Source organism: Eriocheir sinensis, unplaced genomic scaffold (genome assembly GCF_024679095.1).
Source record: "Eriocheir sinensis breed Jianghai 21 unplaced genomic scaffold, ASM2467909v1 Scaffold1190, whole genome shotgun sequence".
NCBI classification, from domain to species: domain Eukaryota; kingdom Metazoa; phylum Arthropoda; class Malacostraca; order Decapoda; family Varunidae; genus Eriocheir; species Eriocheir sinensis.
The window spans coordinates 75001-102984 of record NW_026110508.1 but is presented as its reverse complement, the minus strand read 5'-3'; the positions used below and the strand labels follow the sequence as shown (position 1 = coordinate 102984).

The following is a 27984-nucleotide window of genomic DNA, read 5'->3' as shown; positions in this document are numbered from 1 at the left end:
GCGTGTAATGGGTGACGCCAAGGTGATGAGGAAATATCTCTAAAACATTGTAGGCCTAGAGAATGTTGGTACTTTAGTATTTCATGTAGTACAGAGCCTTAGAAAGATTCAAAGTATCGAATCATGTATGGTATGTAGTGTGTTGCAATGAAGCTCCTCTGTATATGTGAAATAGGCCTCGAATGTGTCGCTGTTGTTTTGGTAACCTCTGCCCTGAGTAAATCTTATGGACCGACCCACCATATTTCTCTTCTCTGTTTCTGTGTTTCTGGATCTTTGTTTTGCGTGTCTTTCTTGTCTTTCTTATTGATTTTTTCTGTATGTGTTGCAATTTATTTTTTCATGGACTTCATGGCACAGTGGCTAAGGTTACGATGCAATGACTACTGGTTCTGCGTTCGAATCTCGATGATGCCTACACTAACAGGGTGGACTAAGGGCTTTATAGCAATTAGCCTGTTACTTACTTGGTTATTTAGGGCAAGTTAGGCAATTAGGTAACTGGAATTCAATATTATAATTATTATTGTTTATTTGTTATTATTTTTTTTTCTGGTTTTAATATAGGAGTTTTAGAGCGGGAACACACACACACACACACACACACACACACACACACACACACACACACACGCACACAAGCCTTGATCTTTTGATGCTGTTGTGCAGTGATTCATCCACCCTGTTTGTCTGACCCTTATTGTTCTCGTTAAATGTTGCGTTTAACGAGCCGATGAAATAAGAAATGAAACAGAAGAAGAAACGTAATGAGGCTAAAAGAAAAACACAAGCAAAGAAAATAAAGCATAGCAGGATAATGGCAGTAATAATAATAGCAGTGAGCATTAAACCTTTGAATAGTAGTTCATGACCTTTGTTTAGTATTTGACGAGCCATGAACTTAGGTATGCCTTTTCTTCATTGAGGTTTATTGGTTTGACTGTTTTTCCCGCTTTGGAATTTGCGTTTTTAAGACATTCCTAACTGCTATTCGTTCACTTTTTGTTTAGACTTTTTCTCACTTCTGAATCTGCGTTTTTAAGACATTCATAACTGCTCTTCATTTTTTTTCTTTTAACTTTTTCTCACTTCGGAATTCGCGTTTTTAAGACATTCCCATCTGCTCCTCATTTTTTTCTTTTAACTTTTTCTCACTTCGGAATTCGCGTTTTTAAGACATTCCTAACTGATCTTCATTTATTTTTTTTGTTTTAACCTTTTCCCTCTTCAGAATTTGCGTTTTTAAGACATACCTTATTGCTCCACATATACGTTTTTTGTTTTAACTTTTATTCACTTCAGAATTTACGTTTTTAAGACATTAATAACACCTCTTCATTTATTATTTTTGTTTTAACTATATTTCTCACTTCAGAATTTGCGTTTTAAGACATTCCTAACTATTCCTACCTCATGCTTCTCACTAACTTATCTTCTATTCCAATACAGACTTGAACTTTTGACATATTCCTAGCTATTCCTGTATTCATATTGTACACAATTCCCTCTTATACATACCACTAACAAGTCCTCTTCTCGTCCTTTACAGAGCCGACATGACGAGTGAAGTTTCCGGCGCGGCCTCCAGGGCGGCGCTGGTGCTGGTGCTGCTGTCTGGCCTCGCGTGCTCAGGTAAGCTGTTGGGGAGATGAACTACCTGTGTGAGTATTATTAGTTTATTTACCTGATGTTTTTGTGTGTTCAGTCATCTTGTCTTAAACTGCACACCCATGAATTGCCTCCCTTAAAGTAGGAATGAAGGGAAAATGAAGTTAAGTAAATTGAAAAACAAGTGTTGGATGAATGAGTGAATAGTTAGATAAATAACCAAATAAGGAAATGAATAGATAAATCGAGAAAACCAAAGTAATAGAATAAAAAGAATTGCTAAGAAAAATTAATAATCGGTGTGAACGAACTAAAAACGCAATGAAAAAAAAAATGACACAATCGTTACTTTTCGTTTACGTGACAAAAAAAAATAAAAAGAATTACAAAGCCAGTGAGATAGAATAAAACAATAATATCAGCAACGTGACAAGCTTTCTGAATAAACGTTACAAGCATGATAATAATAATAATGCTAATCATGCTAACAACGTATGAATGGACATTGTCAATTATGTACAGAACGCTGACGAGTGAAAGTATTTGAGAGATAAAAAAAATACATATAAAAAAGATTAGGAGAAACGATACAAAGAAGTGGAGGTGCCATTGTTAGCGTAATAGAACAGAAGCTTTTGTTGTTTTCTTATGTTGGTCGATGAGGCGGCGGAAACTTATAAAAAAAAAAAATAACGAAGAATAGAAATGAAAAGAAATGGAGAAGAATAGAGACAAGAATAAAAGAGGAGAGTGAAGAGAGGAGAAAAGGGAAGTAAAAGAGAGAGAAAGAACGGAAAAGAAGTGCAGGAAATAAAGGAGCAGAGAGAAGGTGAAGAAGAGGAAAAAAAAAGAAAAGAAGAGAAGAGAAGAGAAGCGAAGGACATAAAGGAACAGGGAGAATATAGAGAAGAAAAAAAGAGAAAGAAGAAAGAAGAGAAGAGAAGAGAAGAGAAAGAGAAGAAGAGAAGAAACGAGAAGAGAGAGAGAGAGAGAGAAAAAAAAATGATTGACTTTTGTTTTCATTGGCCATGGTTTGTTTTTTTCATTTTCCCCAAAGAAAGTTCACGGTGTTGAAATCTAAATTGTCTTACCTTGAATATTTTTTTCCACGTAACTTCATTAAATCGTCAAGGAGCGAAAGTTTGCCGTCACGTCACCAAACTAATATCATGGAATTTAGAATAAAAAAAAAAGTATTTCGTCTCCCGGGAAAGTATTGTGATCGAGAAAGTTGACCTGTCACTGCTTTTGAATTTCGGAGTACAAATAAATTAGTGAGTGGCTGAAGTGGGAAAGTAAGAACGTAAAAATATGGACAGAAATAAAACTGAAGAGAAGTTGAAATAATGAACGAAACGAGAAAGTGAGAAGATTGGAAATGTAAGAAAATGTAACAGGAAAATAAAAAGTGCAAATAGGAGCAGAATGAAAAACGAAGATAGTGAAAAGAATGAACAGAGATGAAAAGAAAATCAAGATATTAAAAAAGAATGAATGGACTGATGAAAATAAAAGACTGAAAATATATAAAAAAAATAATGAAAAGAGATCATTGAAAGAAATAATAGGAACAAAGAAAAACTGAAGAATGAGAAAAATGAATATTATAAAAAAAAATGAAGAGAGTAAGAAGAATGAATTGAGCGAGAAAGTGAGAAAAACTGGAATTGTAAAAGGCATGAAAAGGGAAAGTCATCGAGGTGTGTGTGTGTGTGTGTGTGTGTGTGTGTGTGTGTGTGTGTGTGTGTGTGTGTGTGAGTGTGAGTGTGTGCATTCCGGAGAACCAATCAGCTTAAGAAATCATAAGAACAGTAGAAAACCCAACTGATTTCGTGAACGTGACTTATTGTACCGAAAGTCAAAATTCATGGCGGGTCAATGCTTGGCGATAGATTTTTATTGTGAATGGTTAAGACAAAGATACGAAAGAAATGCATTAGTCAGAGCTTGAATAATTTTCTCTCTCTCTCTCTCTCTCTCTCTCTCTCTCTCTCTCTCTCTCTCTCTCTCTCTCTCTCTCTCTCTCTCTCTCTCTCTCTCTCTCTCTCTCTCTCTCTCTCTCTCTCTCTCTCTCTCTCTCTCTCTCTCTCTCTCTCTCTCTCTCTCTCTCTCTCTCTCTCTCTCTCTCTCTCTCTCTCTCTCTCTCTCTCTCTCTCTCTCTCTCTCTCTCTCTCTCTATCTCTCTCTCTCTCTCTCTCTCTCTCTCTCTCTCTCTCTCTCTCTCTCTCTCTCTCTCTCTCTCTCTCTCTCTCTCTCTCTCTCTCTCTGTTTATCTCGTTGTTTATCCGTCTGTCCATCTGTTTATCTATCTATCATTATCTATTTCAGTTAAAGTGAAATTAGGCTTCAGAGAGAGAGAGAGAGAGAGAGAGAGAGAGAGAGAGAGTTAGTTTTTATCAAGTTCGGTCGTCATTCCACACTCTCCCACCGTTTCAGTTCGCGGTCTTGAGTGTTTGTGAAATCGTACCGCGGCCGAGACACATTCCGCTTCGTTCCCCCTGTCACGTTTGCCCTTTGGTCGCTCTTCGCTAATTGTTGGGCTGAGAAACGTTTTTGTATGCATAGGTATCAGTGTATGTACGTAATAGTGTATTACAAAGCCGTTTGGTGGAGTACTTTTATAAGTATTAGTGTTTATGATAGTGTATTATGTATATCAGTGTATGGGTATATATAAGAACATAAGAACATAAGAACGTAGGAGTCTGCAAGACGCCGGTAGGCCTGTACAAGGCAGCTCCTTTGAACCTAAGCTCCCGTGTATCTAACCCCACCCAATATCGCTGTCCATGAATTTATCTAATCTATTTTTGAATGTGACAATTGTATTGGCACTCACCACATGACTGCTAAGCCTATTCCACTCATCCACCACCCTGTTAGTAAACCAATTTTTGCCTATGTCCCTGTTGAATATGAATTTATCCAGTTTAAACCCATTACTTCGTGTCTTACCCGGTTCTCTTACCAAGAAAACCTTATTAATATCCCCCTTATTAAAGCCCTTCATCCATTTATAAACCTCGATCATGTCTCCACGCACCCTTCGCCTTTCTAGAGAATGCAAGTTTAACTGTGAGTCTTTCCTCGTATGGCAAGTTTCTCAATCCCTGAATCATCTTAGTCATCCTCCTCTGCACCGATTCTAACATTTTGATATCCATTCTATAGCAAGGTGACCAGAACTGAACCGCATAGTCAAGATGAGGTCTAACTAATGCTAAATATAGTTTGAGGAAGACTTCGACGCTTCTGTTGCTTACGCTCCTTGAAATAAATCCCAGTGCCCTATTTGCTCGATTTCTAGCTTGAATGCATTGTGCCCTTGGACGGAGATGAGAGCTCACTAAGACCCCTAAATCTCTCTCGCACCCAGACATGCTTATGAGAGTGTCATTTAAGCAATAATTGTGAGAGGGGTTTTTCCTACCTACACTAAGAATACTGCACTTCCCTACATTGAACTCCATCTGCCATTTATCCGCCCAGTCATACAATCTGTTTAGTTCATCCTTGAGAATACTAGCGTCCTGATCCGACTCAATTACTCTACCGATCTTGGTATCATCTGCACGTAGGTGCACATAGGTATATATTAGTGTGTGTCTGTGGAAAAGAAGAGAAATATAGATGGATAGATAGAGTGATAAATAAATAGATAGATGAATAGAGTTTGTGTTAGTGTATTATGTTTATTAGTGTGTGCCTGTGTAATGAGGAGATAAATGTAGATAGATAGATAGATAGGTAGATTGATAGATAAATAGATAGATGAATATAGCGGTAGGTAGATAAAAATATATTGTGTTTTGATTTTTTGACATTTGCTTATGCGTTTTTTTATTGTTTGTTTGCTTCTTTCTTTTTACTGTCTTCATTGTTTCTTTATTTCCATTTTCAAACAATATTTTTTTCTTGGTTATTATTCTTTTCCCATTTTCTCTTTTCATTTTACGGGCATTCGGTCTTTACTTATTTGGAGAAAACATGATGATGATAATGATGATGATGATGATGATGATGATGATGATGATGATGATGATGAGAGGAGGCGGAGGAGATAATGACAGTGATGAGAGGGAAGGTAAATGAGGAAGTTGTGCCGCGCAGGTATCAGAGTCAACCAGGTGTGAACGAACAGGTGCACACACACACACACACACACACACACACACACACACACACACACACACACACACACACACATAGGCACGTGCTTTTACCTTAGACAAACAAACACACATAAATGTCTTACGGTGTGTGTGTGTGTGTGTGTGTGTGTGTGTGTGTGTGTGTGCGTGTGTGTGTGTATAGGTTAAGTTTCACGCCATTTACCTCTTCCTTTCACACGAGCCACAGCCTTGAATGGTACCCACGGCGTGTCCTTAGACTCTTAGAGGGAGCAAGCGAGCGAACGAGAGCACGCATGAGAGATAGAGAGATAGATAGATAGAGAGAGCCTCAGAGAGGGGATGGGTGTCTCGGGGTGGTAGCGAGGATGTCTAATACTAAAAACATACAAAAAGACACTTATTAAATGCAATGAAAAAAATGTCACTCCATCCGTAAACAATAAGCATAAAAAAATACATTAACTTGCAATCACCTTGGCGCTTAACTCCGTCTAGTCATTCTAGTCCTTGAGAGTCTATACTGTTGCCTACAAAAAACTTACCCCGGAATGCACATAAGACCGAGTTACTATACTTTAAATAATTCGTGCTTCAAAAGATACTCATTAGTTGTTTTCCGTACGGTTGGAAGTTTCAGTCAAAGAGTTAGACAGGTGTTCAACTTTATGGCTACCTTTAGTCAGTGGTAAAGGAAGATAACTCAACAACAGAGCCGTAAATAAGTGGTTCTCAGGTGTTACCATGTGTGTGAGGCGTGTAACAGCTTGTAGTAATAATGTATCTTTGGTGTATTCTTTTGTATTTGTGTGTATCCTCGTGTATCATTGCGCAGGAAAGTTAATATAAACAAAATTTCAGCCGTTGTTCTCACTTCCAGGTGCTAAAACTATGCTTGGGATATTCTGCATTTTCCTAATTCTGTTCCTTGATTTTTTTATTGCTCTGTGTGATTTCTGTAACGGTGATGGAGGCTGAATGTGTTACGTGCCGCCTCTCGTGTCCCAGAATCAGAGTGAGGCCGCAGTAGCGTGTCTCAGCTTGCCAACACCTACCCTCAGAGGCGGAGAATAACTGTGGCGGATGATAATTTCCTTCCTTTAGCATCAATTAAAGGTAACCATAGGGCGGAACACCTCTACGTCGTTCAAGGTCTGATTAAAGATATGAGTGATGGGTGACTGGTAAAGGAGGAGGAGGAGGAGGAGGCAGAGGAGAAGGAGGAGGAGGAGGAGTTGGTTGTGGTGGGAGAGGAGTGATATATGAGGTGACTAAATGTGTGTCGCAACGTGTGTGTGTGTGTGTGTGTGTGTGTGTGTGTGTGTGTGTGTGTGTGTGATGGGGTCATTGTATGTCTCTCCTTCTTAACCTTTCACAAGTCAATTGTTTGAACCAAGGCGTAGCAGTGCGTGTGTGTGTGTGTGTGTGTGTGTGTGTGTGTGTGTGTGTGTGTGTGTGTGTGTGTGTGTGTGTGTGTGTGTCCATCGTTTTTACCTCCATCACCTTTAATTCTCCTTTCTTATCTTTCGAATTCCATGTCATCCTCCTCTTTCTTCCCATCCTCATCTACTCGTACATTTTTCCCTTCTCATATTCCTTCATCTTCTGTCTCTACACACCACTCCTTCCTTTTTTTCCCTTCCATTAACACATACAACGATCCATACATTCCCTTAACCTCTAACACCACCTCTATCTCTCTCTCCCCCCACACAGCAAAAGGATGCGAGTGGGGCGAGGAAGAGGAGCTCCGTCGGTTCATCAGAGTGAGAGAAGACGCGCCTATCGACCATGTTCTGTTTAGCATCACCGCCTCGCAGCCACACCTTCTGCAGCTCACCCCGCAGGACCAGGAGCCGGATGGGGTATTCCGCGTGGTGGTGGAGGGTGGCCAGGGGAAGGTGGTGGTGGCTGCTCCCCTCCAGTCCCTTACCTTCGGCCCCTCACCTGTGATTAAGATGTCGCTCACCTGTGGGAATAATACGGTATGTGGTGGATGTTTATGTTTTGGGTGGATGGGAGAGTTTATTTGCTGTCTGTCATAAAAAAAAAAGATGTGGTGGTAATTATATGGTTGTTGTTATTCTTATTCTTGTGGTAGTAGTAGTAGTAGTAGTAGTAGTAGTAAAATTATATAACATAGTAAGTTGTAGAAATGGTTGTAGAAGTAAGAGTAGAGGAGTAATAATATTGATGATAACAACAATACTGATGATAATAATAATATAAGCACTAACAACAACAACAACAACAATGATGATGATGATGGTGGTGATAACAAAACAACAATAATGATAATGCCACAAGCCGTCATCGGAGCGTGGAGGAAAGCGTAGCGCCGTGCCGGGATATTTGCCTTTCCCACACACCTATTTGCCTTGTGTCCGCCGGCTTCCTTTCCTCCTGCCTCAATTCCGGAACTGTGGCGACGCAAGACCCATACGCGAGCAAAGAGAGAGAGAGAGAGAGAGGAAAAAAAAAACCCGTTCATGCACCTATTCACGATTCTCCACCATCTCTTTTTCCCCCATTGTATAAGTCTTCTTTTTCCTCGTCACTCCGATAAAGGTCAAACGGATGTCATTTCAAAGATACGCATCATTTGGGAGAGGACCGTGTGTGGCATGTGACCCCGGCGCCTCACGACACTCCTTTATCTTCGTCTCGGTTCAGGCAGAAGAGAAAGGCTGGCAACAATACATTCCGTGGCTACTCGTACGCTATTAATGACGGGAGAGAAAGTGAGTTTAACGGATTCAAAGCCACAACATTACCTCGACTTGATTTGAAAATGTGAGGCCGGCCGGGTGGAAAGTCGAGTATTTACCACATCACAGAATTAATTGATATTATTGCATGCTGTATGAACTTTCAAAGACAAAGTAGTCACGCGACTCGTACGTGAAATGAGAGGAAGAATACGTTTAAAGTTCAGCATTTTGCACATACTTTTGAAATAGATGAAGTGAAGAAAGTAGTTAAGGTGCATAATTGTTCAGAGCCACAAAATCATCTCTTCTCAATTAAGTTAAGTTCTCAGTTAAGTGTTCCGTACATAGCTTGGTTGAAAGTGTAACGGTTCCATACATAGTGAGGCTGAGCGCTTAGTGTTCCGTTGAAAAGGTTGAAAGTTTAGTGTTCCTATAGCGCGAGACAGAGCTTAATGTTCCGTACAGAGAATGGATGAAAGTCAGGCATTCCGTAGAGGAGGCTGTATAGTTCCTGCTCAGTGGCTTGTTGGGTTTGTGGCGAAGAGAAACGTGAATGGAATGCTCAACCATGACAGCGAACTGGGCTCTGAAAACAGGGGCGAAGAAAATACGTTGAGATGCGGAGATTCTGCACCAGCATCCGTGTACTCAGAGGCTCATACTAATAGACAAATATTGAACAAATGCAAATACAACTAATATTTAAACTTTTCATGACTTTTTAACAGAATATCAGTTTTCCTATTTAATCTTTTTGAAGGGTTATTTAAGGATACACAATGATTTAAAGACACTATAAGATACCAGTCGGCCTTCTCATAGGTTATTCACACTTGCAGCTATCGGAGCTCTTTCTGGTGGAAATACTGTGAGTTGGCCGGAGATCGGAACCCACATGCACGCGTCTCTTTTGCAGTTATAATGTCGGAAAATTGTATACCTATTTGATTCTAATGTATAGTTAATAAAGGTTGTTTCTTCCTATATTTACAACGTTGGATTAGTATATATTGAGCTGTATTATCCATCCATTTACTGGACCACTCATACAGGCCGTTAAGCTCCCCCCGCAAAATCTCAGCAGTTCTATTCTTGCGTCATCAATATACTTGCTGATGTCACTGTTATACCGCAATCATGATCGTTGATATTAATGGTAAACAGTAATGAACCACTATATAGCAATGCGTTTGAGGAGTCTTATAAAAGTAAATACAAAATGAATAGGTAAGAAAACAGTGAAAATAAGCTGATAGGTAAATATGAACGTGTGTAAATAAAGGAACATAAAATAATTGATGTGTTAAAAAAAGGCATATCATTGCTTTGGTAACTGATTAAGAGGCCGAGACGAAAGTGAATAAATACCACTTCTCATCCCCGTGACAAGGCCGGTTTCTTCGTTGACAGATTGAGACAGAGGAAGAGAGAGAGAAAGAGGTAAAAAAGTGAAAATGTCAGAGCTCCGAGGTGTGGACAGGTGGGGGTGAGGGTCGCCGGGCCAGCACTATGACATGACGGTTTTGGGAGTCTTTTTCCTTCTCTCTCCATCCATCTATCCATTTATTTCTCTACCTATTCATCTATATATCTTTGTCTTTCTATTTTCTTTCTCCTGGGTAACACATTTGACACAACGATATTTTTTTCTCTCTATCTATTCCCTATTCCCCTCCCCTGCTTCTTTTCTTTTACCTCCATTTTACCCCCATAGTGATCTTTCTTCCTCCTCCTTTTCATCCTTCCTCTTCCCTTTCCTTCGTTCAAACCTTTTCATCATCACTGTCTTCCTTTCCATCTTCCTTTTTCATCTCTTCTTACTTCACAAACTCCTCCAACTACCTATTAATCTCTGTTTATTTATCCACCTTTCTATTCTTTCGCTTGGCTAGCACGTGTGACATTACTATTTTTGTGTTTTTTTCTCTTCTATCAACACCCATTAATCTATTCTATCTGTCTACCTTCTCATCAATCATCTGTCTCTAGTATATTTCTGCGTATCAGACAAAAACAAAAGTGTAATGCAAAGCAAAGAAAGGGTGCTGCATCTTTTTTTTTACTTCAGTCTATTCATCTTTTCATCTAACTATTCATCTGTCCATCTCTCCGTCTATCCATCTTTTTTTCTATTCATCTGTCCATCTCTCCGTCTATCCATCTTTTTTTTCTATTCATCTGTCCATCTCTCTGTCTGTCCATCTTTTTTTTTCTATTCATCTCTCCATCTCTCCGTCTGTCTATCTTTTTTCGGCACGTCAGATAAAAGAGAAGTAAAGCAAAGCAAAGCGACGCACATTTCTTTTTTAGAGTTTCATCAATTTGTCTTAATCAATTTCCTTTCCGTCTGACTGAGCGGAAGAATGACAAGAAGACCTGAGCTTGAGTGCACGCGTTTCGCACCAATAGTCATGTTTAATTTTTTTTCTCTCTCTCTGATGTACTTTCTCCATGTGCTTAAGAGTCAGTCACTACACAAAGTTATTATTAGAGACATGCAGGGTTATTTTATCTTACTCTCTCACAACCTTAGTTACAATAAGAGACGACACATTTTTTTTTTACTCATTCATACAGTTCGAAAAAAATAAAGAACGACTTGCAGATTTTTTTCGCTGTCACAATCCAGAGTTACAATAAGATATACATTTTTTTTCCACTTACCTTCTCAATCTAAACTTACATAAAGGGACACGATGCATTTTTTTTCAGTCTCACAACCCGACGCTAAGTATGGTTTTATTTTCACTGCCTCACAACCCGACGCTAAGTATGATTTTATTTTCACTGCCTCACAACCCGACGCTAAGTATGGTTTTATTTTCACTATCTCACAACCCGACGCTAAGTATGATTTTATTTTCACTGCCTCACAACCCGACGCTAAGTATGGTTTTATTTTCACTGTCTCACAACCCGACGCTAAGTATGATACGTTTCTTCTCTTTTTTCTTACAATTCCAAGTTAAATTAAGAGACGACGTACAGTCTTTTCCTATCAAAATTTTATCACCCGCAGTTTTTTCTTTCACTTTTTTCACAACCCGGCCACAACAAGAGACATTTAGTTCTTTTCTCACTTCCTCTCAATTAGAAGCTAAATTAAGAGATACGCAGTTTCGTTTTTTATCTTTTTTTTATGTACCACACACTTGTCTCGTAACAAACCGATTAACAACTACTTTCTTTTATACGATCAGAGTCACGCTTGGACGGTCTGTAGGCGCGCGAGTAACGGAGAAGCATTAAGCCGAAGCCACACTACCCAACACTTGGAGGTCGCTTTTCACTAAATTATCCCAGTAGCTTGAATAAGGAAAGAAAATGGGAAAAAAAGGCACAAGAAGGAATGATGCAAGAAGAGAATGTACAAGAAGAAATTGAATGAGTTTCGACAATATCTATGAATACTTGTGTGATATTTATCGGGTATTTGTTGTTAAGCAAATACTAAGAGCTCTCATAACGTTAAAAAAAAGCACAAATATCAAAGAGACACTAGCCATAAGTCATTTTAATATGCAAGAACGTACGAAACTATAATGGAAGTAGAAATACCAGAGAAACACTAGTTAAAATAAAATAAATAATAATAAAATAATAAAACCTTAAAATAAACGATAAAGAAAACGCACAGAACTATAATGAAAGTAAAAAAAAAAAAAAAAAAAAAAAACACTAGTTATAATACACGTTAATACAGTAGTGAAAACATTAAAGAAACACTAATGTTAATACAGTAAATCCTTAAGAAACGCCAAAGAAAACACAATGAGCAAAGGAAACACTCGCGGCGGGGATTGGCAACGATGCGCGGGCGGGGTCGTCGTGAGAGGCGGAGCGGTAACCCAAACAGGTGTTACGCTTTCCTTACCTGTCGCTCTGAGCCGGTAATTAAAGAGAGAGAGAGAGAGAGAGAGAGAGAGAGAGAGAGAGAGGGGCTTCTTTTCCTTCTTTCATTTTCCTTTCTTCTTTCCTTCCCCTATACTTTTTTACTTTTTCCTCCATTTCACCCCCATAGTGCTCTTTCTTCCTCCTCCTTTTCCTCCTTCCTTTTCCATTTCCTTCGTTCAAACCCTTTCATCATCACCGCCTTCCTTTCCATCTTCCTTTTTCATCTCTTCTTACTTCATAATAAACTTCCTTCTCTTTTCAATTTCTCTCTTCCTTCTCTTCCTCTTTTTACCTCTCATTTCACTCATTATCTTCCCTTCTGTCTTTCTAACCTTCTTTCTCTATTCGTTCTCTCCCTTCCTTCTCTGTCTTTCTACTTTTACTTCTTTTTTCATTCTTCCCTTTCATTCTGTCTTCCTGTTCTTACTTCTCTTTTCATTTTCTCGATTCCTTCTGTCACTTTTCCTTCTCTTCCTTCTTTCTTCCTACTCTCCCTCCTTTTCTCATGCTCTCCCTTCCTTCTGATTGTCTCCCATCCTCCTCTTCCTCCTTCCATCCACGCACGTGTCCAGAGGCTCCTCCACACTATAGCACGCGCTCTCTGCTACTTCCTGGGGGTGGGTGGGTCGGCGCCTGAGTGAGATGTGTATACGTGATGGTAAAGAGGAAGACGGGCGCAGCGTCGAGGGGGAGGCGGCCGCATAGCTGTCGGAGGAACTGAAATGTAAAGAAAAATAAGAGTAACGTTAGTGGTGATGGTGGCGTTGATTGTGTGCATGTCAACGGTTGTAGTGATGGTGAATGTGATGATTGTAGAGAAGGGTAAAGCTTATTAAAAAAAAATGAGGGATATAAAGAGTAAATTGGTGGGAATGGAAAGCTATATGGTGATAGTAGTGGTGTACTCTATAGAATAATTGGCTAATGGTGAGAATAAAATAAATATGCTTCTTTTTTTTCCCTCTCTGTTCTCCCTGGCTTCTAAATTTTTTGCGTTCCCACTCTCCTAGTTTGGTTTCCCTTATGTCATCAGTTCTATGCTCGGTATGACGTATCCATGTTCATTTCTTGCTCTTAATCGTAATTAGAATTTGATTAACTTTGATTTGTTCCTTAATCCATGATGCTCGCTTCCTGTGAATGTTATAAACTGATTTTCATTCCATTACTGTGTGTATACTTCTCAGCTTTCTCGCTCGGTCTTTTGTGAGGCGTTCCTGAACCTTTTGTTAAGACAGGATACAGTTAAATTGTTGGCTATATATATCTACCATTCTCTTCAGGGAGAGTGACAAGTTATTTATGGTATTACAGCGTTTACCGAGAGCACACAATGAGCTGCGTTCACACTTTCATAGTTAAGCTTAAAGGATAGAAAACAGTATATTGAAATTGATTGGTAGGTGCTATTTTTCTTCTCGAATATATGTGTATTTTATTACGCCCATCGCTTCGTTTGATGCCAGAAATGTCGGTATGATGATGATGAATGTGATGGTGGTGCTGCTGCTAAGTAGGTAGTGGTAGATAGTGACAGGCTATTACCCAAATTATCAGCGTTAATCTGAGGCATATATATATAGCTACCTTCTTATACACGTGCTACTGTTCCCCCTCCAGGTGTCCGTGCCCGTGACCGTGTACGTGGACGATGTCAACGACCACGCGCCCGTCTTCCTGGCCCAGAATATCACAGTCACCGTCGACGAGCTCACGCCAGTGGGTACGTTTTCAGTGTTGCTTTTACCGTTCGCTCTATATTACAATCTAATTTGTTTCTTATATATATGACCCCATGATGGTGTATGTGTATTGTAGTATATTATTACTGGCATAGGGAAACATTTATCAGCTCTACATACTCCTACATATTCTTTTCGTCTGATAACATGAGAGAAAAGGCTTATTGAAGGGATAACCAAACAAAACTTATTATGTCCTGACTCGTATATATTACGTCATACATAGTTCACGAAACGTTTCAGGTTATTGCATCATGATTAAGTAAAGTGTTTAGGTTAACATTACGATTTCCTTAATAATTAAAACATCTATAGTGCAATCATAACGCTATATAATCCATTCTAATACTATGCCACACACTCTTCACGGCTGACGAAAATTGCTTCACTTCAAATTCAAGGCCTAATAACTAAACCCTTTCTGAAATTTTGACACTAATGCACTCTCTCTAACACCAAGACATTCAAACACCTTTTCACACACTTCCTTCAGGGCTGACGGTCCTGCCGAGTATAGCGACGAGCGACGCGGACCGGCCCAACACCGCCAACTCGGAGGTGGAGCTGGAGATAGTCAGCGGCAACGAGGACGGCTTCTTCTCGTTGGCGGACCGGAAGCGCGGCGCCGTCACCCTCGCCAGGAACCTCGACTTCGATGCCGGACCTAGGAGCTTTCGTTTGACGGTGGTGGCCAAGGTGCGTGTGTGTGTGTGTGTGTGTGTGTGTGTGTGTGTGTGTGTTAGTTGTTTGATAAGAGGATAAGAGGATAGAATGGGTGATAGCGACATATGTAGACTGAAAGAGGATAAATAGTTTAATAGAATGAGTAGGAGATAAGTAGATTAGTTAACAGAGACATGTAGATTAGTAAAGAGATAGATAGTTTGGTAGAATGGGTTAAAGGGGTGAGAGATAGATAGATAGATAGTCAGCTGTTTGATAAGAGGATAGATAGAATGGGTGACAGCGACATATGTAGACTGAAAGAGGATAGATAGATTAATAGAATGAGTAGTAGATAAGTAGATTAGTTAACAGAGATATGAAGATTAGTAAAGAGATAGATAGTTTGGTAGAATGAGTTAAAGTGGTGAGAAATAGATAGATAAATAGTCAGAGAGAGAGAGAGAGAGAGAGAGTATAAAATATGGCTCAAAAAAACAACAACATACAACAAAGACACATAGGCTGCCCCTCAATTTTCCACTTGCATAAACCCTTCCATCGTTTTTCGTCCCCCGTTTTGCCTCCCTCCCTCCCTCTCATTTCTTCCTTCTTTTCTTCACCCACTCTTTTCGTACCCTCCAACCTTTCCACTCAGGTCTAGACTAACTCAATTCCCCCCCTCCCCCATCAAGCTATTTCTTTTAATCAAGGTTATAGCAAGGAGAGCAAACGGGTTAGTGGAGAAGGTACACTTGTGGGAGAAGGAAAGACAGTAGGAGAGAACAGTTGTATGGTGAGGGTTCATTCCGTCTATTATATTTTCTCATTCTCTCACCACCCGTCTCCTCTTCCCCTCCCTCAGGACATGGGCACCCCGGCACTCAGCTCCACCAGCACCGTCAGCGTCGTGGTGCTTGATGCTGACGACCTACCCCCTCGCTTCACCCACGCCCGTTACTTCGCAAGGTTTCATGAGCACCCCGGAGCCGACCCTGTGAGTGCTGAGGGTGGCACACACACACACACACACACACACACACACACACACACACTGGTGACATGAATGCACAAACTTAATCATTGTTTCAACTGTTTAAACGTGTTGTTATTTATGGTATTTTGATCACAGTATTACAATTGTTCGCTGTTATTCACCTTCTCCGCTTTCCTTTTCTTCATTGTCAGTGTATATTATTGAAAGTGTTGGAAGATATTATTTTCCCTCACCAGTCTTTCGTCTTGCTCTTTCCTTTTCCCCATTCCTCTCCTTCGCATTTCCCTCACTTTCCTCTTTCACCCTTATCCTCACCTCTCCCCACATCACTCCTCTTTGCGCACCTTCCTTTCCTGCCCTTCCTTTCCCTTTCCTTCCCAAACCTTTTTTGCTAACCTCAATCATCCTCTTTCCAATACATCATCATCCTACCCTTCCTTACCCTTACCCACACCCTTTTCAGACCTTTTCTTTTCCTTCACTTCCCCTTTCAACTGCATCACCATTCTTCCTTTTCCTGCACTTCCCTTTTCTTCCTTAGCCATCTGTCTTATTCCTCACCATCCTCTTTCCAATATATTGTCACTCTTCCCTTATCTGCCCTGCTCTTCCCTTCCCTTCCCTTCCCAAACTCTCTTCCCTATTCCCCACTTCCTCTTTCTACTGCATCTCCATCCTTCCCTTCCCTTCCCTGCCCTTCCCTTTCCTTCCAAAACCTTTCCTATCCCTCACATCCTCCTTTCAAAACCTCAACCTTCCCTTCCCCGCCCTTACACACGACCCACCCTTCCCTTCCCTAACCATCCATTCTCTCCACCAGGGTGTAAAGGTCCTGCAGGAGGTGGAGGTACAGCCGTCACCTCTTCGTGCCGTGGATGGGGACGCTGGACAGAACACCTCCGTCAGGTACTCGCTGGTGGACACCCCGGCGGCGCGGCTCTTCTCCCTCGACCCGATGTCTGGGCGCTTGTTCCTGACGTCTCATCTGGACCGGGAGAACCTGGCGGACCCCTCCCTCACGCTGCATGTCAGGGCGGAACAGGTCAGGCACGGGAGAGAGAGGATAAGATATGATAGGTTAGGTTGGGTTTGCAAGGGGTATCGTGTGTGTGTGTGTGTGTGTGTGTGTGTGTGTGTGTGTATGTGTCAGGAGACTGAAAATAGTATATGTAGCAGTGTCTATTTCTTTTCCATCAGATTTTCTCTTGTTCTGGTTAATGTTCTTGGACTTGCTCTCTCTTTCTTCCTGTTCTTCTCGTTCTTGTTTTGTTGTTTTTGTTATTCTTGTTCTCCTTTCCTCCTGATTTTCTTTCTTTATTTCCTTTTTTTACTTTGTCATTAATATCTCTTTTTCTTTCTTTCCTTCTTTCCTTTCTTCATTTTTCCTATTGCTTATCTATTCATCTATCTATGTCTATCTGTCTGTCTACCTATATATCTATCCGTCTATCTGTCAATCTATCACTATCTAGCTATATAGTATCTTTCTCTCCGCCCTTCTTTTTGTACTAAATCTCTTAAAAAAAAACGTAACAATCTATACATAGACGAATTTTCATCATCACTTCTTTCCGTCCACCTGAGTTGTCGTCGTTTCCGTAGGTGGACGACGCGAGGAAGGTGGGGTCGAGCGTGGTGGTCGTGGAGGTGGAGGACGTGAACGACAACCTGCCCCGCTTCACCCAGGACGTGTACTCCATCTCCATCATGGAAAACCTGCCCGCCTCCTTCAGCGTCATCCAGGTGTCCGCCCAAGACCCTGACCAGGTGAGATGAGGTGTCTAAGGTGTCCATTTGTTTGACTCCTCTCTTTTCTTTTTATTTGTTTTTTTTGCTTCTCTCCACTTCTTTTCTTGTTTTAATCCATCTGCTCTTAATTTTCTTTTTCTTTGCTTTTTTTTAATTTTTTTTTCTCTAATTTCCTTTTCTTTGTGCTTTTTCATTTATTTTTCTCTTCTTTTCCTTTGTTATCCCTCTCTTCTGATGATGAATTCTGATAAAAAAATGAGTCTCCTAACTTACTCTTCCTTCCTAGTACTACAAAAATCATCAATTACCTATTTTATTCATTAGTTACTATTATAATTTATTTTACCGACTTTTCATCAATTTGCTCCTCTATGGCATAAAAGGAACATTAAGTTGCTGCCATTTAGCTCTTGCAGTTATTCCATCTTCATCCTCTTGTGTTCTTTTTCTTTACCTTTCCAGTTTCTTTCTCGTGGTTTGAATGGGCGTTAAGTTTGATGCTGACGATGATTCTTTCTTATCCTCCTCCATTCCCTTTTCCAACGCTAACTTTTCCCTTTTCTTTGCCCAGGGTGCAAATGGAGCATTTAATTACCACTTAGTCGGGGGCGGCGGATCCTTGTCCATCAACCCGCGCACTGGCTGGCTGACGGTGGCGAACCAGAGCCTGTTGGACCGGGAGGCGTCACCTGTCATATACCTGAGGGTGTGCGCGGACCAGCTGGCGCCCATGGCCACCCGTGATGCCCGCGCCTACACGCCCCCGCCCACAGAGGAACCCACAACGCCGATGAAAGAACTTGACATATTGAAGGAAGAAGTTACAGCAGAGACGACGACACCCGAAATAAAGATAAGAAAACCCGAAATACGGACTAGAAGACCTGAGATCCCAACGACGACATCTGAAATGCCAACGGAACGAATCAGGATACTAATAAAAGAAGCCGAGAATCCAGAGTTTGATATACCGACGGAAGAACAAGTGACTGCGACGGAAGCACCGGAGGCAACCACACTTACGGAGTTTCTTAGAGTGCCAGAGGAGACAACCACAGCCACTGCTTTTACGGACGTCATAGGGCTGGTTGAGACGACCGAGACGACCGAGACGACCACGACTTCTTTGCCCGAGACTACAGTGGCGGAGGAACTAAACGATAAGGAGCCCACGCTTGTCACGGCGCCGCTTTTGAGGGAAGTCGTGAAGCCCAGGGATAGAGGAAGGACCAGCACCTCGACTGTAGCGCCATCTAGGAGAATGGCGCGAAGACAGAGGATTCCGCTGCAGAGCTTCCGAAGACGTGTTACGAGGAGCACTGTGCGTCGTTCTCGTGGCGGCCATGTCTCCCTGATCAAGAGAGAGACTACTGGAGGATTTCGGGAAGATGGAAGACCTCGAAAAAGAAGAAGAGAGGACAATGTGCGTGTGCTTCTCAGAGTGCAAAGAATCGATCCCACTGCAGCCAATCCTTTGAGGGAACTTACCGAGGGTGTCGCCGCTGAACCTAACGGGAACGAAGCCTCACTACAAGGGATTGAAGATTCACCGCCAAGATCTGAAGCTTTACGAGGGTTATCACGACACACACCACCCACAGGCGCTTTCCAGTGGGGGGAGACGCGGCGCCGGGGACACAGATCCACGAACGACACGCAGGAGGAGGACGCCGAGTCGTTGGTGCCGCAGTCGTGGTCGTGCGCCAAGGTCGAACTGAACCTGCTGGACGCCAACGACAACAACCCCGTGTTCCTGCCCGCCAACCAGTACGCCTTCACCATCACCGAGAACGCCAAGAAGGGGGATGTCATAGGCTCGGTAAGTGTGCCCAGAGACCACACTTTCCGTTACCTTCAATCAATCACAAATATCATGCTTCAAGTAGCGTTAGGTATAGTTGACGTTGTACTATTAACGAACATAACGTAATCAGTATCATGTTCATCATAATCTATAAGAACCTAACTTTCCATATCTTTTTTCTCTCCTGTGTCCTTTTGTTATTGATACTCTCAAGTCGCCTACAACATTATAGTTCAAAAGATAACTTAGACAATGACACAAACACTTTTAAAGAGTTATAGTTACCTTTTTGGCCTTTTCTCTCTGTTAACGTGAGGACAGCAATTTTTAGTTATTTTTCCAGCCTTATGTCTACAGGGGGATTGAAATCTTTTGTCTCTGTGAAAAAAAAAGAAGGGTACAAAGAAGACCCCTGCGGGAAAGTGGAGTGCGTCTTATTAACATTAACCTTTATCGTACCCAACACCCCTTCACGCTCAGCTGACTCAAGCTCGTTTGTCTTTAACATAAATAACCGCAATCTATTTTATTTCTAAAGTTACACCAGTCTAATGATCTTCCTCCTCTATAGGCTACCGCAGTGAAATGATGATCCACCCTCCATGTACGTTACCGCAGTCTAACGTTCTTTCACTCTCTCTGTATATACAGACATCCTTAGAGTAAAGAGATGGGATAGAATATAGATAAACTGTGAAAAAGGGAGGATGAATTAAAGACGAAACGATTTGTAAAGATTTGTAAGGGAGATAATCATGCTAGTAAGGGAACATGAATATTTAGAGACAGCGATAAAATGGAGGGAAGACAGAAAGGGATAGATAACTAGAAATGCTGAAGCCAAGAAGAATCGAGGATGAGTGAATATGAAGAGATGGATGAAGAAAATGGTAACCTAACCCTTTGTCTCTTCTCTCTTATTGTAGGTCACAGCAGAGGATGCCGACGAGGGGAAGAACGGGCTGGTGAGGTACAGGATACAGAGCCGCGGCAACACCACCACCAACAACCCAAGTAGTGATACCAACGCCGTGGGGAGCGTGGCCGTGGGCGAGGCTGACGGCGCCCTCACCCTGCTGCAGAGCGTTCCCCCAGGGCAGCTGACGGTGTTGGTGGAGGCCTCGGACAGCCCCCTCAACCCCTCCGAGACAAGGACATCGCTGGCGGTGGTGACGATCAGGTAGAGACTCGTGTTGTTGTGGTGGGATAAAGTTAAGTTGATAATAGTAGTAATAATAATTATGATAGTAATGATAATTATAATAATGATAATAATAATAATAATAATAATAATAATAATAATAATAATAATAATAATAATAATAATAATAATAATAATAATAATAATAATAACAATAATGATAGCAATATTAATAATAGTAATGGTTTTAAGCTGAGAAATTTCGCAAAGATCATATACCAAATCGCGTATTTCTTATCTTGCCATTTCCAAGTGCTCATGAAGAGACTGATAAAAAAATCATATATAAAAATCGTATAAGTCTCATCTCATTATTTCCGTGTATTCGTGAAGTCGAGGAGCTGAGAAATTTCCTGCACCTTATTTTGCGTCGTCTTGAGGGGCCCGTGTGGTGCGTGGGACAGGTAGCGCGGCGTGTTTCCTTGTCTCTTGCTTAATGGGTCGTCCCGCGCGTGTCAGCGGCAGCCATGTCGTTCAGAAGGGCCGCAGCGTCCTCGGAAGGGAAGTTTTTCAAATGGGTATTCAGTTATGCACGGTTTAACCTTCCTGGAATATCACAGAGAGAATTTCCCCGTCTTTCCTATGTGTGTATTGCCAGATAAAGAAATAGATATACAAGGGTAACGTTATTCTGGCAAGGTGATTATTTACGGTGAATTAGTTTTTTTAAGATTTAAGGATCCGTGTAATTCATTGCCTATTGAAGCCCTTCGTTGTAAGCATTTAATCCTCACTTGTTTTCTGTACATGAGTGTCTCTTTGCTGTTTTTTCCTGTCTGTTTGTCTGTGTGTATATCTGTGTGTGTCGGTGTGTCTGTCTGTCTTTTTCTGTCTGTCTGTGTCTGTCTATCCATGTCTCTCTGCCTGTCTGTCTTTTTGTCATGTCTGTGTTAGTCAGCCTGTCTGTGTGTGTGTGTGTGTGTGTGTGTGTGTGTGTGTGTGTGTGTGTGTGTGTGTGTGTGTGTGTGAGTGTGTGTGTGTGTGTGTGTGTGTGTGTGTGTGTGTGTGTGTGTGTGAGTGTGAGAGTGTGTGTGTGTGTGTGTGTGTGTGTGTGTGTGTGTGTGTGTGTGTGTGTGTGAGTCTCTCTCTCTCTCTCTCTCTCTCTCTCTCTCTCTCTCTCTCTCTCTCTCTCTCTCTCTCTCTCTCTCTCTCTCTCTCTCTCTCTCTTCGCACCCCTCCTCTCTCCATCCCTTCCTTCCCCCCTCCTCCCCCCGCAGCCTTCTTTTTTTTTTTTATGATCAAAGGTATAGTAGGAAGCGGAAGTGGATTAGTGGTGAAGGTACAGGTGGGGAATAGGAAAGACAGTAGGAGTGTACAGTTGTATGGTGTAGATTCGTTAGTTGTTCTGGTGTAGTTATTGTTTATCGAGCACCTTATTTGTATACTCCCGTTGTCCTCTGTGTGTGTGTGTGTGTGTGTGTGCCTTCCCTAATAACCCCTTTGCTCCCCGCAGCGTCAAGGCCACACACTCCTGGCAGCCGCGCTTCGAGGGGGCGCCCTTCGAGCTCTGGGTGGGGGGCGACGCTCCCGTGGGCACCAGCGTCGGCCAGGTGCGCGTGGTGGACCTGCCGGGGCCTGACCTGCTCTTCGATATGTTCCACGGCTACCAGGAAGGAGGTGAGGAGAGTTTTTCGTTAGTTTGTTTTCTGGTTCTTCTTCAGCCATTTTCTTCCGTCTTCTGGTGTAGTTTATATATTTTTTTTGTTGTAGTATTTTTTTCCTTTCGTTTTGTTGTTCTTTCGTTTTTTTTTGTCTGGTATTATTTTTTTTTTGCATTTTCTTCCTTCCGTTTTGTTGTTCTTTGTTTTTTTTGTCTGGTATCATTTTTTTTTTGCATTTTCTTCCTTCCGTTTTGTTGTTCTTTCGTTTTTTTTTTTGTCTGGTATCATTTTTTTTTTGCATTTTCTTCCTTTCGTTTTGTTCTTTCGTTTTTTTTTTGTCTGGTATCATTTTTTTTTGCATTTTCTTCCTTTCGTTTTGTTGTTCTTTCGTTTTTTTTCGTCTGGTATCATTTTTTTTCTTTTTTTTCCTTTCGTTTTGTTGTTCTTTCGTTTTTTTTTTGTCTGGTATAGTTTTTTTTGCATTTTCTTCCTTTCGTTTTGTTGTTCTTTCGTTTTTTTTTGTCTGGTATAATTTTTTTTGCATTTTTTTCCTTTCGTTTTGTTGTTTTTTCGTTTTTTTTGTCTGGCATCACTTTTTGTTCTTTTTTCATTTTTCCCTCTCGTTGTTTTCATTTCGTTTCCTTTCGTTTTTCGTTTCCTGGTTCTTCTATATTTTTTTCCTTGCTTTGGTCTTTGTTTTTATTTTCCGTAGTATTTTCTCATTCATATATTTATCCTTTCGTCTGTTTTTGATTTTTTTTTTTTGTTCTGCATTTTTTTTTTCATATGTTTTTAGTTTTGTTTTTCTCAGTAATTATCTTCCTTCATTTGGTTGTTCTGGTATCTTTTTTTTGTTCTCATAGTATTTTCCTTTTATTTTTTGTGTTTACTGGTTCTTCATAAATTCTCCTCCTTCCTTTGGTCTAGTCTTTAATTTTTTGTTCCTCAGTACATATCTCTTTCGTTTTCCTTTTGATTCCTGGTCCCTAAGTCTTGGTCTGCCATCCATCTTTTTTTTTTTCTCGTCGTGTCTTTCCCTTATCGTTTTCATTGCCATTTACTTTTTTTTAGGGTTCATTTTTATCCGCTCCTTGTCTTTTCCCATTATTTTCTCTCTTGAGTCTCAAATCAGGTTATCCTGATATCACTATTTAAGCAAGTTTCCCTCTTTGCTTCCTCATCATGCACGTTCTTTCTCAACCTCCTCTCCAACCAGATTATCCAGGCTCAGGAGAGGTTTAATTTATCATGCAAATATTCTGTATCACTCATTCTCTTTTACGGGAATGGCAAATACAGTTTTACATCATCTGACAAGGATGCAAAGGACTTTTGTTTAACATGCCTGCAGCGGAAGAGCCTCTGCAGTTCAGTCAGGCACCACCTCGCGGCTTTTAGATTATTGCATGCTGAAATGTTCATGACGAGTGTTCTGCTATATCAATTAATCAAGGGGAGCTTATGACCGCATCCAGGCGCCGGTTGAGCTTGACTGGAATGATGATGTAGAAAGATGAAACTACCCTCGCCTTCTCCCCTTAAAATGCTGTTCTTATTATTTTAACTGTGGGTTCCTCTCTTCTCCCTTCAATGGTCTTGGTCTCAAAAAGCTTGTCAAAGGTCCTTCGTTCTTCAGAAAACTCTTCCCTCATAAAACTCTTGTTTCTCTGCCCCCCTTCTCTCTCTCTCTCTCTCTCTCTCTCTCTCTCTCTCTCTCTCTCTCTCTCTCTCTCTCTCTCTCTCTCTCTCTCTCTCTCTCTCTCTCTCTCTCTCTCTCTCTCTCTCTCTCTCTTTTTCTTTCTTTCGTTCGTTCGGTCTCTCTACCACTTTCGTTCTCTGCCATTTTCTTTTTTCTTCCTTTCTTTCTTTTTTCTTTCTTTCTTTCTTTCTTTCTTTCTTTCTTTCTTTCTTTCTTTCTTTCTTTCTTTCTCTTTCCCATCCTACAAACCGCACACTCTTCTTCCTTCCCTTCCCTCACACACCAATCTCTTCCCCATTTCTTCAGTGCCCTTTGCCATCGAGGAGGAATCGGGCATCGTGAGCGTGGTTACTCCGCTGAGAAACTACTCGAGGTCTTTGTACGAGTTCGAGGCGGTGGTGACGGACGGGCGGGACTCCCTCGCCACCAACCTTACCATCCACGTGGCTCCGACCCGCCGCCCAGCCAACAGGAGGGACACTATCTTGTACTTCTCCATACAGGTGGGTTAGGTTGGTTTGGGTCTCGTGTGTAAAGACTAAGGAGCCATCTATTCTTTTAACGTTTCCTTTTACTTGGTACTTTTGTTAATTACTGATTAGGATACAGATCTAGTCCATGAGTGAATGTTTTGTAAAAGAATTTCTTCTTATGAATTTTTATGTACAAAAGAAATCTATCTATTCATTTATTTTCTTATGTATCTGGCTAGTGTCTATCTCTATCTATTTATTAATCCATCAATCTTTATGTGTGTTGCTTGAAAGATTGTGGAAGTATGTTTTTTGTCTTTTATTGTGATTCAGTTGTCTGTCCATTTGTTTCCTCTTTTCTCTTCTATATTTTCCTTTCTTTCTATCTTCTTTTCCTTTCTTATTCTTTCTATCTGTCCATGATTAGGCCCGTTCTTTCTTACTTCAGTTCTCTTTCTTTCTTTCTGTAATTTTCTCTGCGTTTCTTTCCCTCCTTATCTACTCAGGCAGATACACATCCAATGGATCAACGTGTTTCCTTAATGTGAGTCTCTGTGTATGTGCAGGAGAACCTGTCCGGCGGCGTGGTGGGCGACGTGGTGGCGGCCCTGCGGAACCTCAGCGTGCGGGTGCCTCCTGACCCACAGTTTGAACTTGTGAGTTGAATTCCCTCTCTCTTGTTGTCCTTATGAATTATGGTGATAGTAATAACAGTGGTAATAATAATGGTAATGATAATGATAACAACCTAACCTATAACCTAACCTAACCTAACCTAACCTAACCTATAACCTAACCTAACCTAACCTAACCTATAACCTAACCTAACCTAACCTAACCTAACCTAACCTAACCTAACCTATAACCTAACCTAACCTAACCTAACCTAACCTAACCTAACCTAACCTAACCTAACCTAACCTAACCTATAACCTAACCTAACCTAACCTATAACCTAACCTAACCTAACCTAACCTAACCTATAACCTAACCTTACCTAACCTAACCTAACCTAACCTAACAACACCTGATCAACGTCACTCCTCCTTATCACCTTTTCAATCACCATCCCCTGCACAGGTGAGTCCGGAGGCGCGGCAGTACTTCGCGCTGGCCCAGGACGCGACGCTGTACACGGTGGCGCCGCTGGACTACGAGGCGCACAGCAACCACACGCTGCTGGTGATGAGCGCGCGGACCTCCGACATCTACTACGTGCAGGTCCAGGTACGGTGATCTTACTAAGGGTCATATTCTTCATCATTTCGTCTCCCAAGCACGCATATTTGACAAGGCTTTCGTAGGGGTTTGTCATTTTCAGGGGTAGTGTAACGACCCTGGTGGTAGTTTGACCCTCCTTCTGTACCGTAAACCTAAAGAAACGCTCATTAGAACCGGATTGGCCTCCTTTTTGACCTTTGGAAATAGTTGGCGTGAGAGGCAGAAGCGTCAAAGAATACCGACTTCAGCATCTTGTTTCTTTTTAGGGGACGTTGTGTTTCGTTTCCTTTAGGTGATCTTGGCGCCTGTAATACGAATTTAGCTCTGACTTTACTGTATGTGATTCTCCGTTATTTATGTACACTACCCCGCGTCGGTACCTGGAGAATGTATAATGTCTTTCTTTCACCGTTCTCAGGTGGAGGACGTAAACGACAACGCCCCGCAGCTGAACGCCGTGAGTTACTTGGGCACGGTGCAGGAGAACGCGAGGCCCGGAACACCTGTCGCCCTCAGTCCAGCGGTCCAGGTGAGTCGCCAGCACCCCACCTACTTTTACTTTCCTAATTACTGCAATATATTTTAATGATATGATATTATGGAATCTATCAGTCCCTATTTGTGATTGTTGTGTTTCTTTGCCCTCAATGCAAAGAGTGATCAGTGAGTTTGATTTCCTCAAGGTTCAAAAATTTCGTTTTGGCTCAGTTTCAAAGTTGCAGAATACAGGAAGGATTGCTCGTGTTTTCAGGTGTTCGACAGAGACCAGTACCCAGGCTCCTCCTTCGTCCTGGAGTTGCTTGGAGACGCTTCCTCCCTCTTCTCCATTGACTCCTCAAGCGGCAACATCACCTTCGTCGGGAGGGACCTGGATAGGGAGGTTACTAGCTCCTATAACCTCCTGCTCGTGGCCCGAGACGACGGCAACCTCACGTCCACCGCCAACCTCACCATCCACGTAGAGGACGTCAACGACAACCCTCCCAAGTTCATGCAGAGGGAGCCGTTGTTCTCGGCCAAGGAACTCGACGACAGCAAGTCCAGGAAGCTGCCAGATACTTCCGGACTCAAGCATCTCGCAGACTTAGAAAGGTCGCTCATCCGCGTCCCAGAGTCACTCCCAGTGGGCAGCCGCGTGACGCAGCTCTCAGCCACAGACGAGGACGAGAAATCTTTTGCCGATATTCGTTACACCATCGAGTCCGAAAAGTCGCTTCCCTTCCCGAACAGCGATGAGCCGCAGATCATCAGAGAAACGAACAAGTTTTCAGTCGAGGCTAAGACAGGTGTCGTAATTGTGGCCGCGAAGCTTGAACCAAACCACTTCTATGTAGTGAATGTGACAGCCACGGACGGGGGCGGCTTGTCATCACACGCCGTGGCTGTCATTGCCGTGTTCGACGTCAACGACCACACGCCACGCTTTGAGCGACCCGTGTACAACTTTGAGGTGGTGGAAGGAGATTACTTGGTGGGTGAGGTGGGCAAGGTGGTGGCGTTTGATCAGGACTTGGGCGAGAATGGAGAAGTTCACTACCAGATCATCTTGCACCAGAATGCCAGCCAAAACTTCGTGTTTCCCTTCAGACTGGGCGAGACCTCAGGGATCATCCTCACCACAGGCTCGGTTGACAGAGAGGAGCAGGACGCTTATGAATTCACAGTCGTGTCCTCGGACCGGGGTCAGCCACGACTTTCCTCCACGGTCACAGTTCGCATCGATATCATGGACGTCAACGACCACTACCCAGTGTTCTATGGCTACCAGAATAAGTCTTATCCTCCCGACGAGTCCCCAGGGAACCATTCAGACGTGACTTTCACCCCGATATACGAAGCCAGAGTGGCTGAGAAGGCAAAGAAGTTCACGATGGTCACTCGGGTCTTCGCCAACGACTCGGACTCCAGCTCTTCAGGGAACGGCCTCGTCCTGTATAAGCTTGAGGGCGGCGAGGACAAGTTTGCCATCGACTCCAAGAACGGGAGTGTGTACACGGTGGGCCCGCTGGACTACGAGCGCTGGGCGGAGTACTCGCTTACGGTGGTGGCGCAGGACCTTGGCTCGCCGCCGCTCACCGCCTCAGCGCTCCTCAAGGTCACTGTGGTGGATGTGGAGGAGGAGCTGACCGCCAGACTCTTCGACCGGGAGGAGTATCAGGTAAGACGTTAGTAAGAGAATGCTTTGAGGGGACTTTCATAAGCTCTTTATTCAGGGATTTACCAATAACGTCTTGTGTGTAGTCAGTTTGGGAATTAAAAATGTCAACACATCACTTTAAGGAGAGGAAAAGAGAAAGATAAAAAAGAGAAGAAATGCATAGAGGGTGAGAGAAAGGGCAACAAAGCAGAGGAGCAAGGAGTGAGAGAGAGCCATTCCACACTCGCCCTATGCTCCAGGGTAATGAGACCTTATTCACCACAGGTTCAAGGGCCAATGAGACGGAGACGAGCACCGAGGTCATGTACAACTTAGCGTATGATCCCAACTTTA

General features: G+C 42.1%; 1 protein-coding gene across 1 annotated transcript in view; it reads left to right on the top strand.

The window, feature by feature from the left end:
• Window positions 1–1549: 1549 nt before the first annotated feature.
• Window positions 1550–27984, top strand: part of LOC126989488 (cadherin-89D-like) — a gene marked incomplete at its 5' end in the record, with an annotated part of 40901 nt that continues 14466 nt past the window's right edge. The window contains 15 exon segments of the mRNA XM_050848062.1: window positions 1550–1632; window positions 7455–7723; window positions 13964–14066; window positions 14579–14781; window positions 15614–15745; window positions 16566–16787; window positions 17348–17512; window positions 18066–19313; window positions 20225–20478; window positions 21953–22116; window positions 24106–24302; window positions 24839–24928; window positions 25353–25499; window positions 25912–26022; window positions 26245–27651. Coding sequence (XP_050704019.1) covers window positions 1557–1632; window positions 7455–7723; window positions 13964–14066; window positions 14579–14781; window positions 15614–15745; window positions 16566–16787; window positions 17348–17512; window positions 18066–19313; window positions 20225–20478; window positions 21953–22116; window positions 24106–24302; window positions 24839–24928; window positions 25353–25499; window positions 25912–26022; window positions 26245–27651 — 4788 coding nt within the window.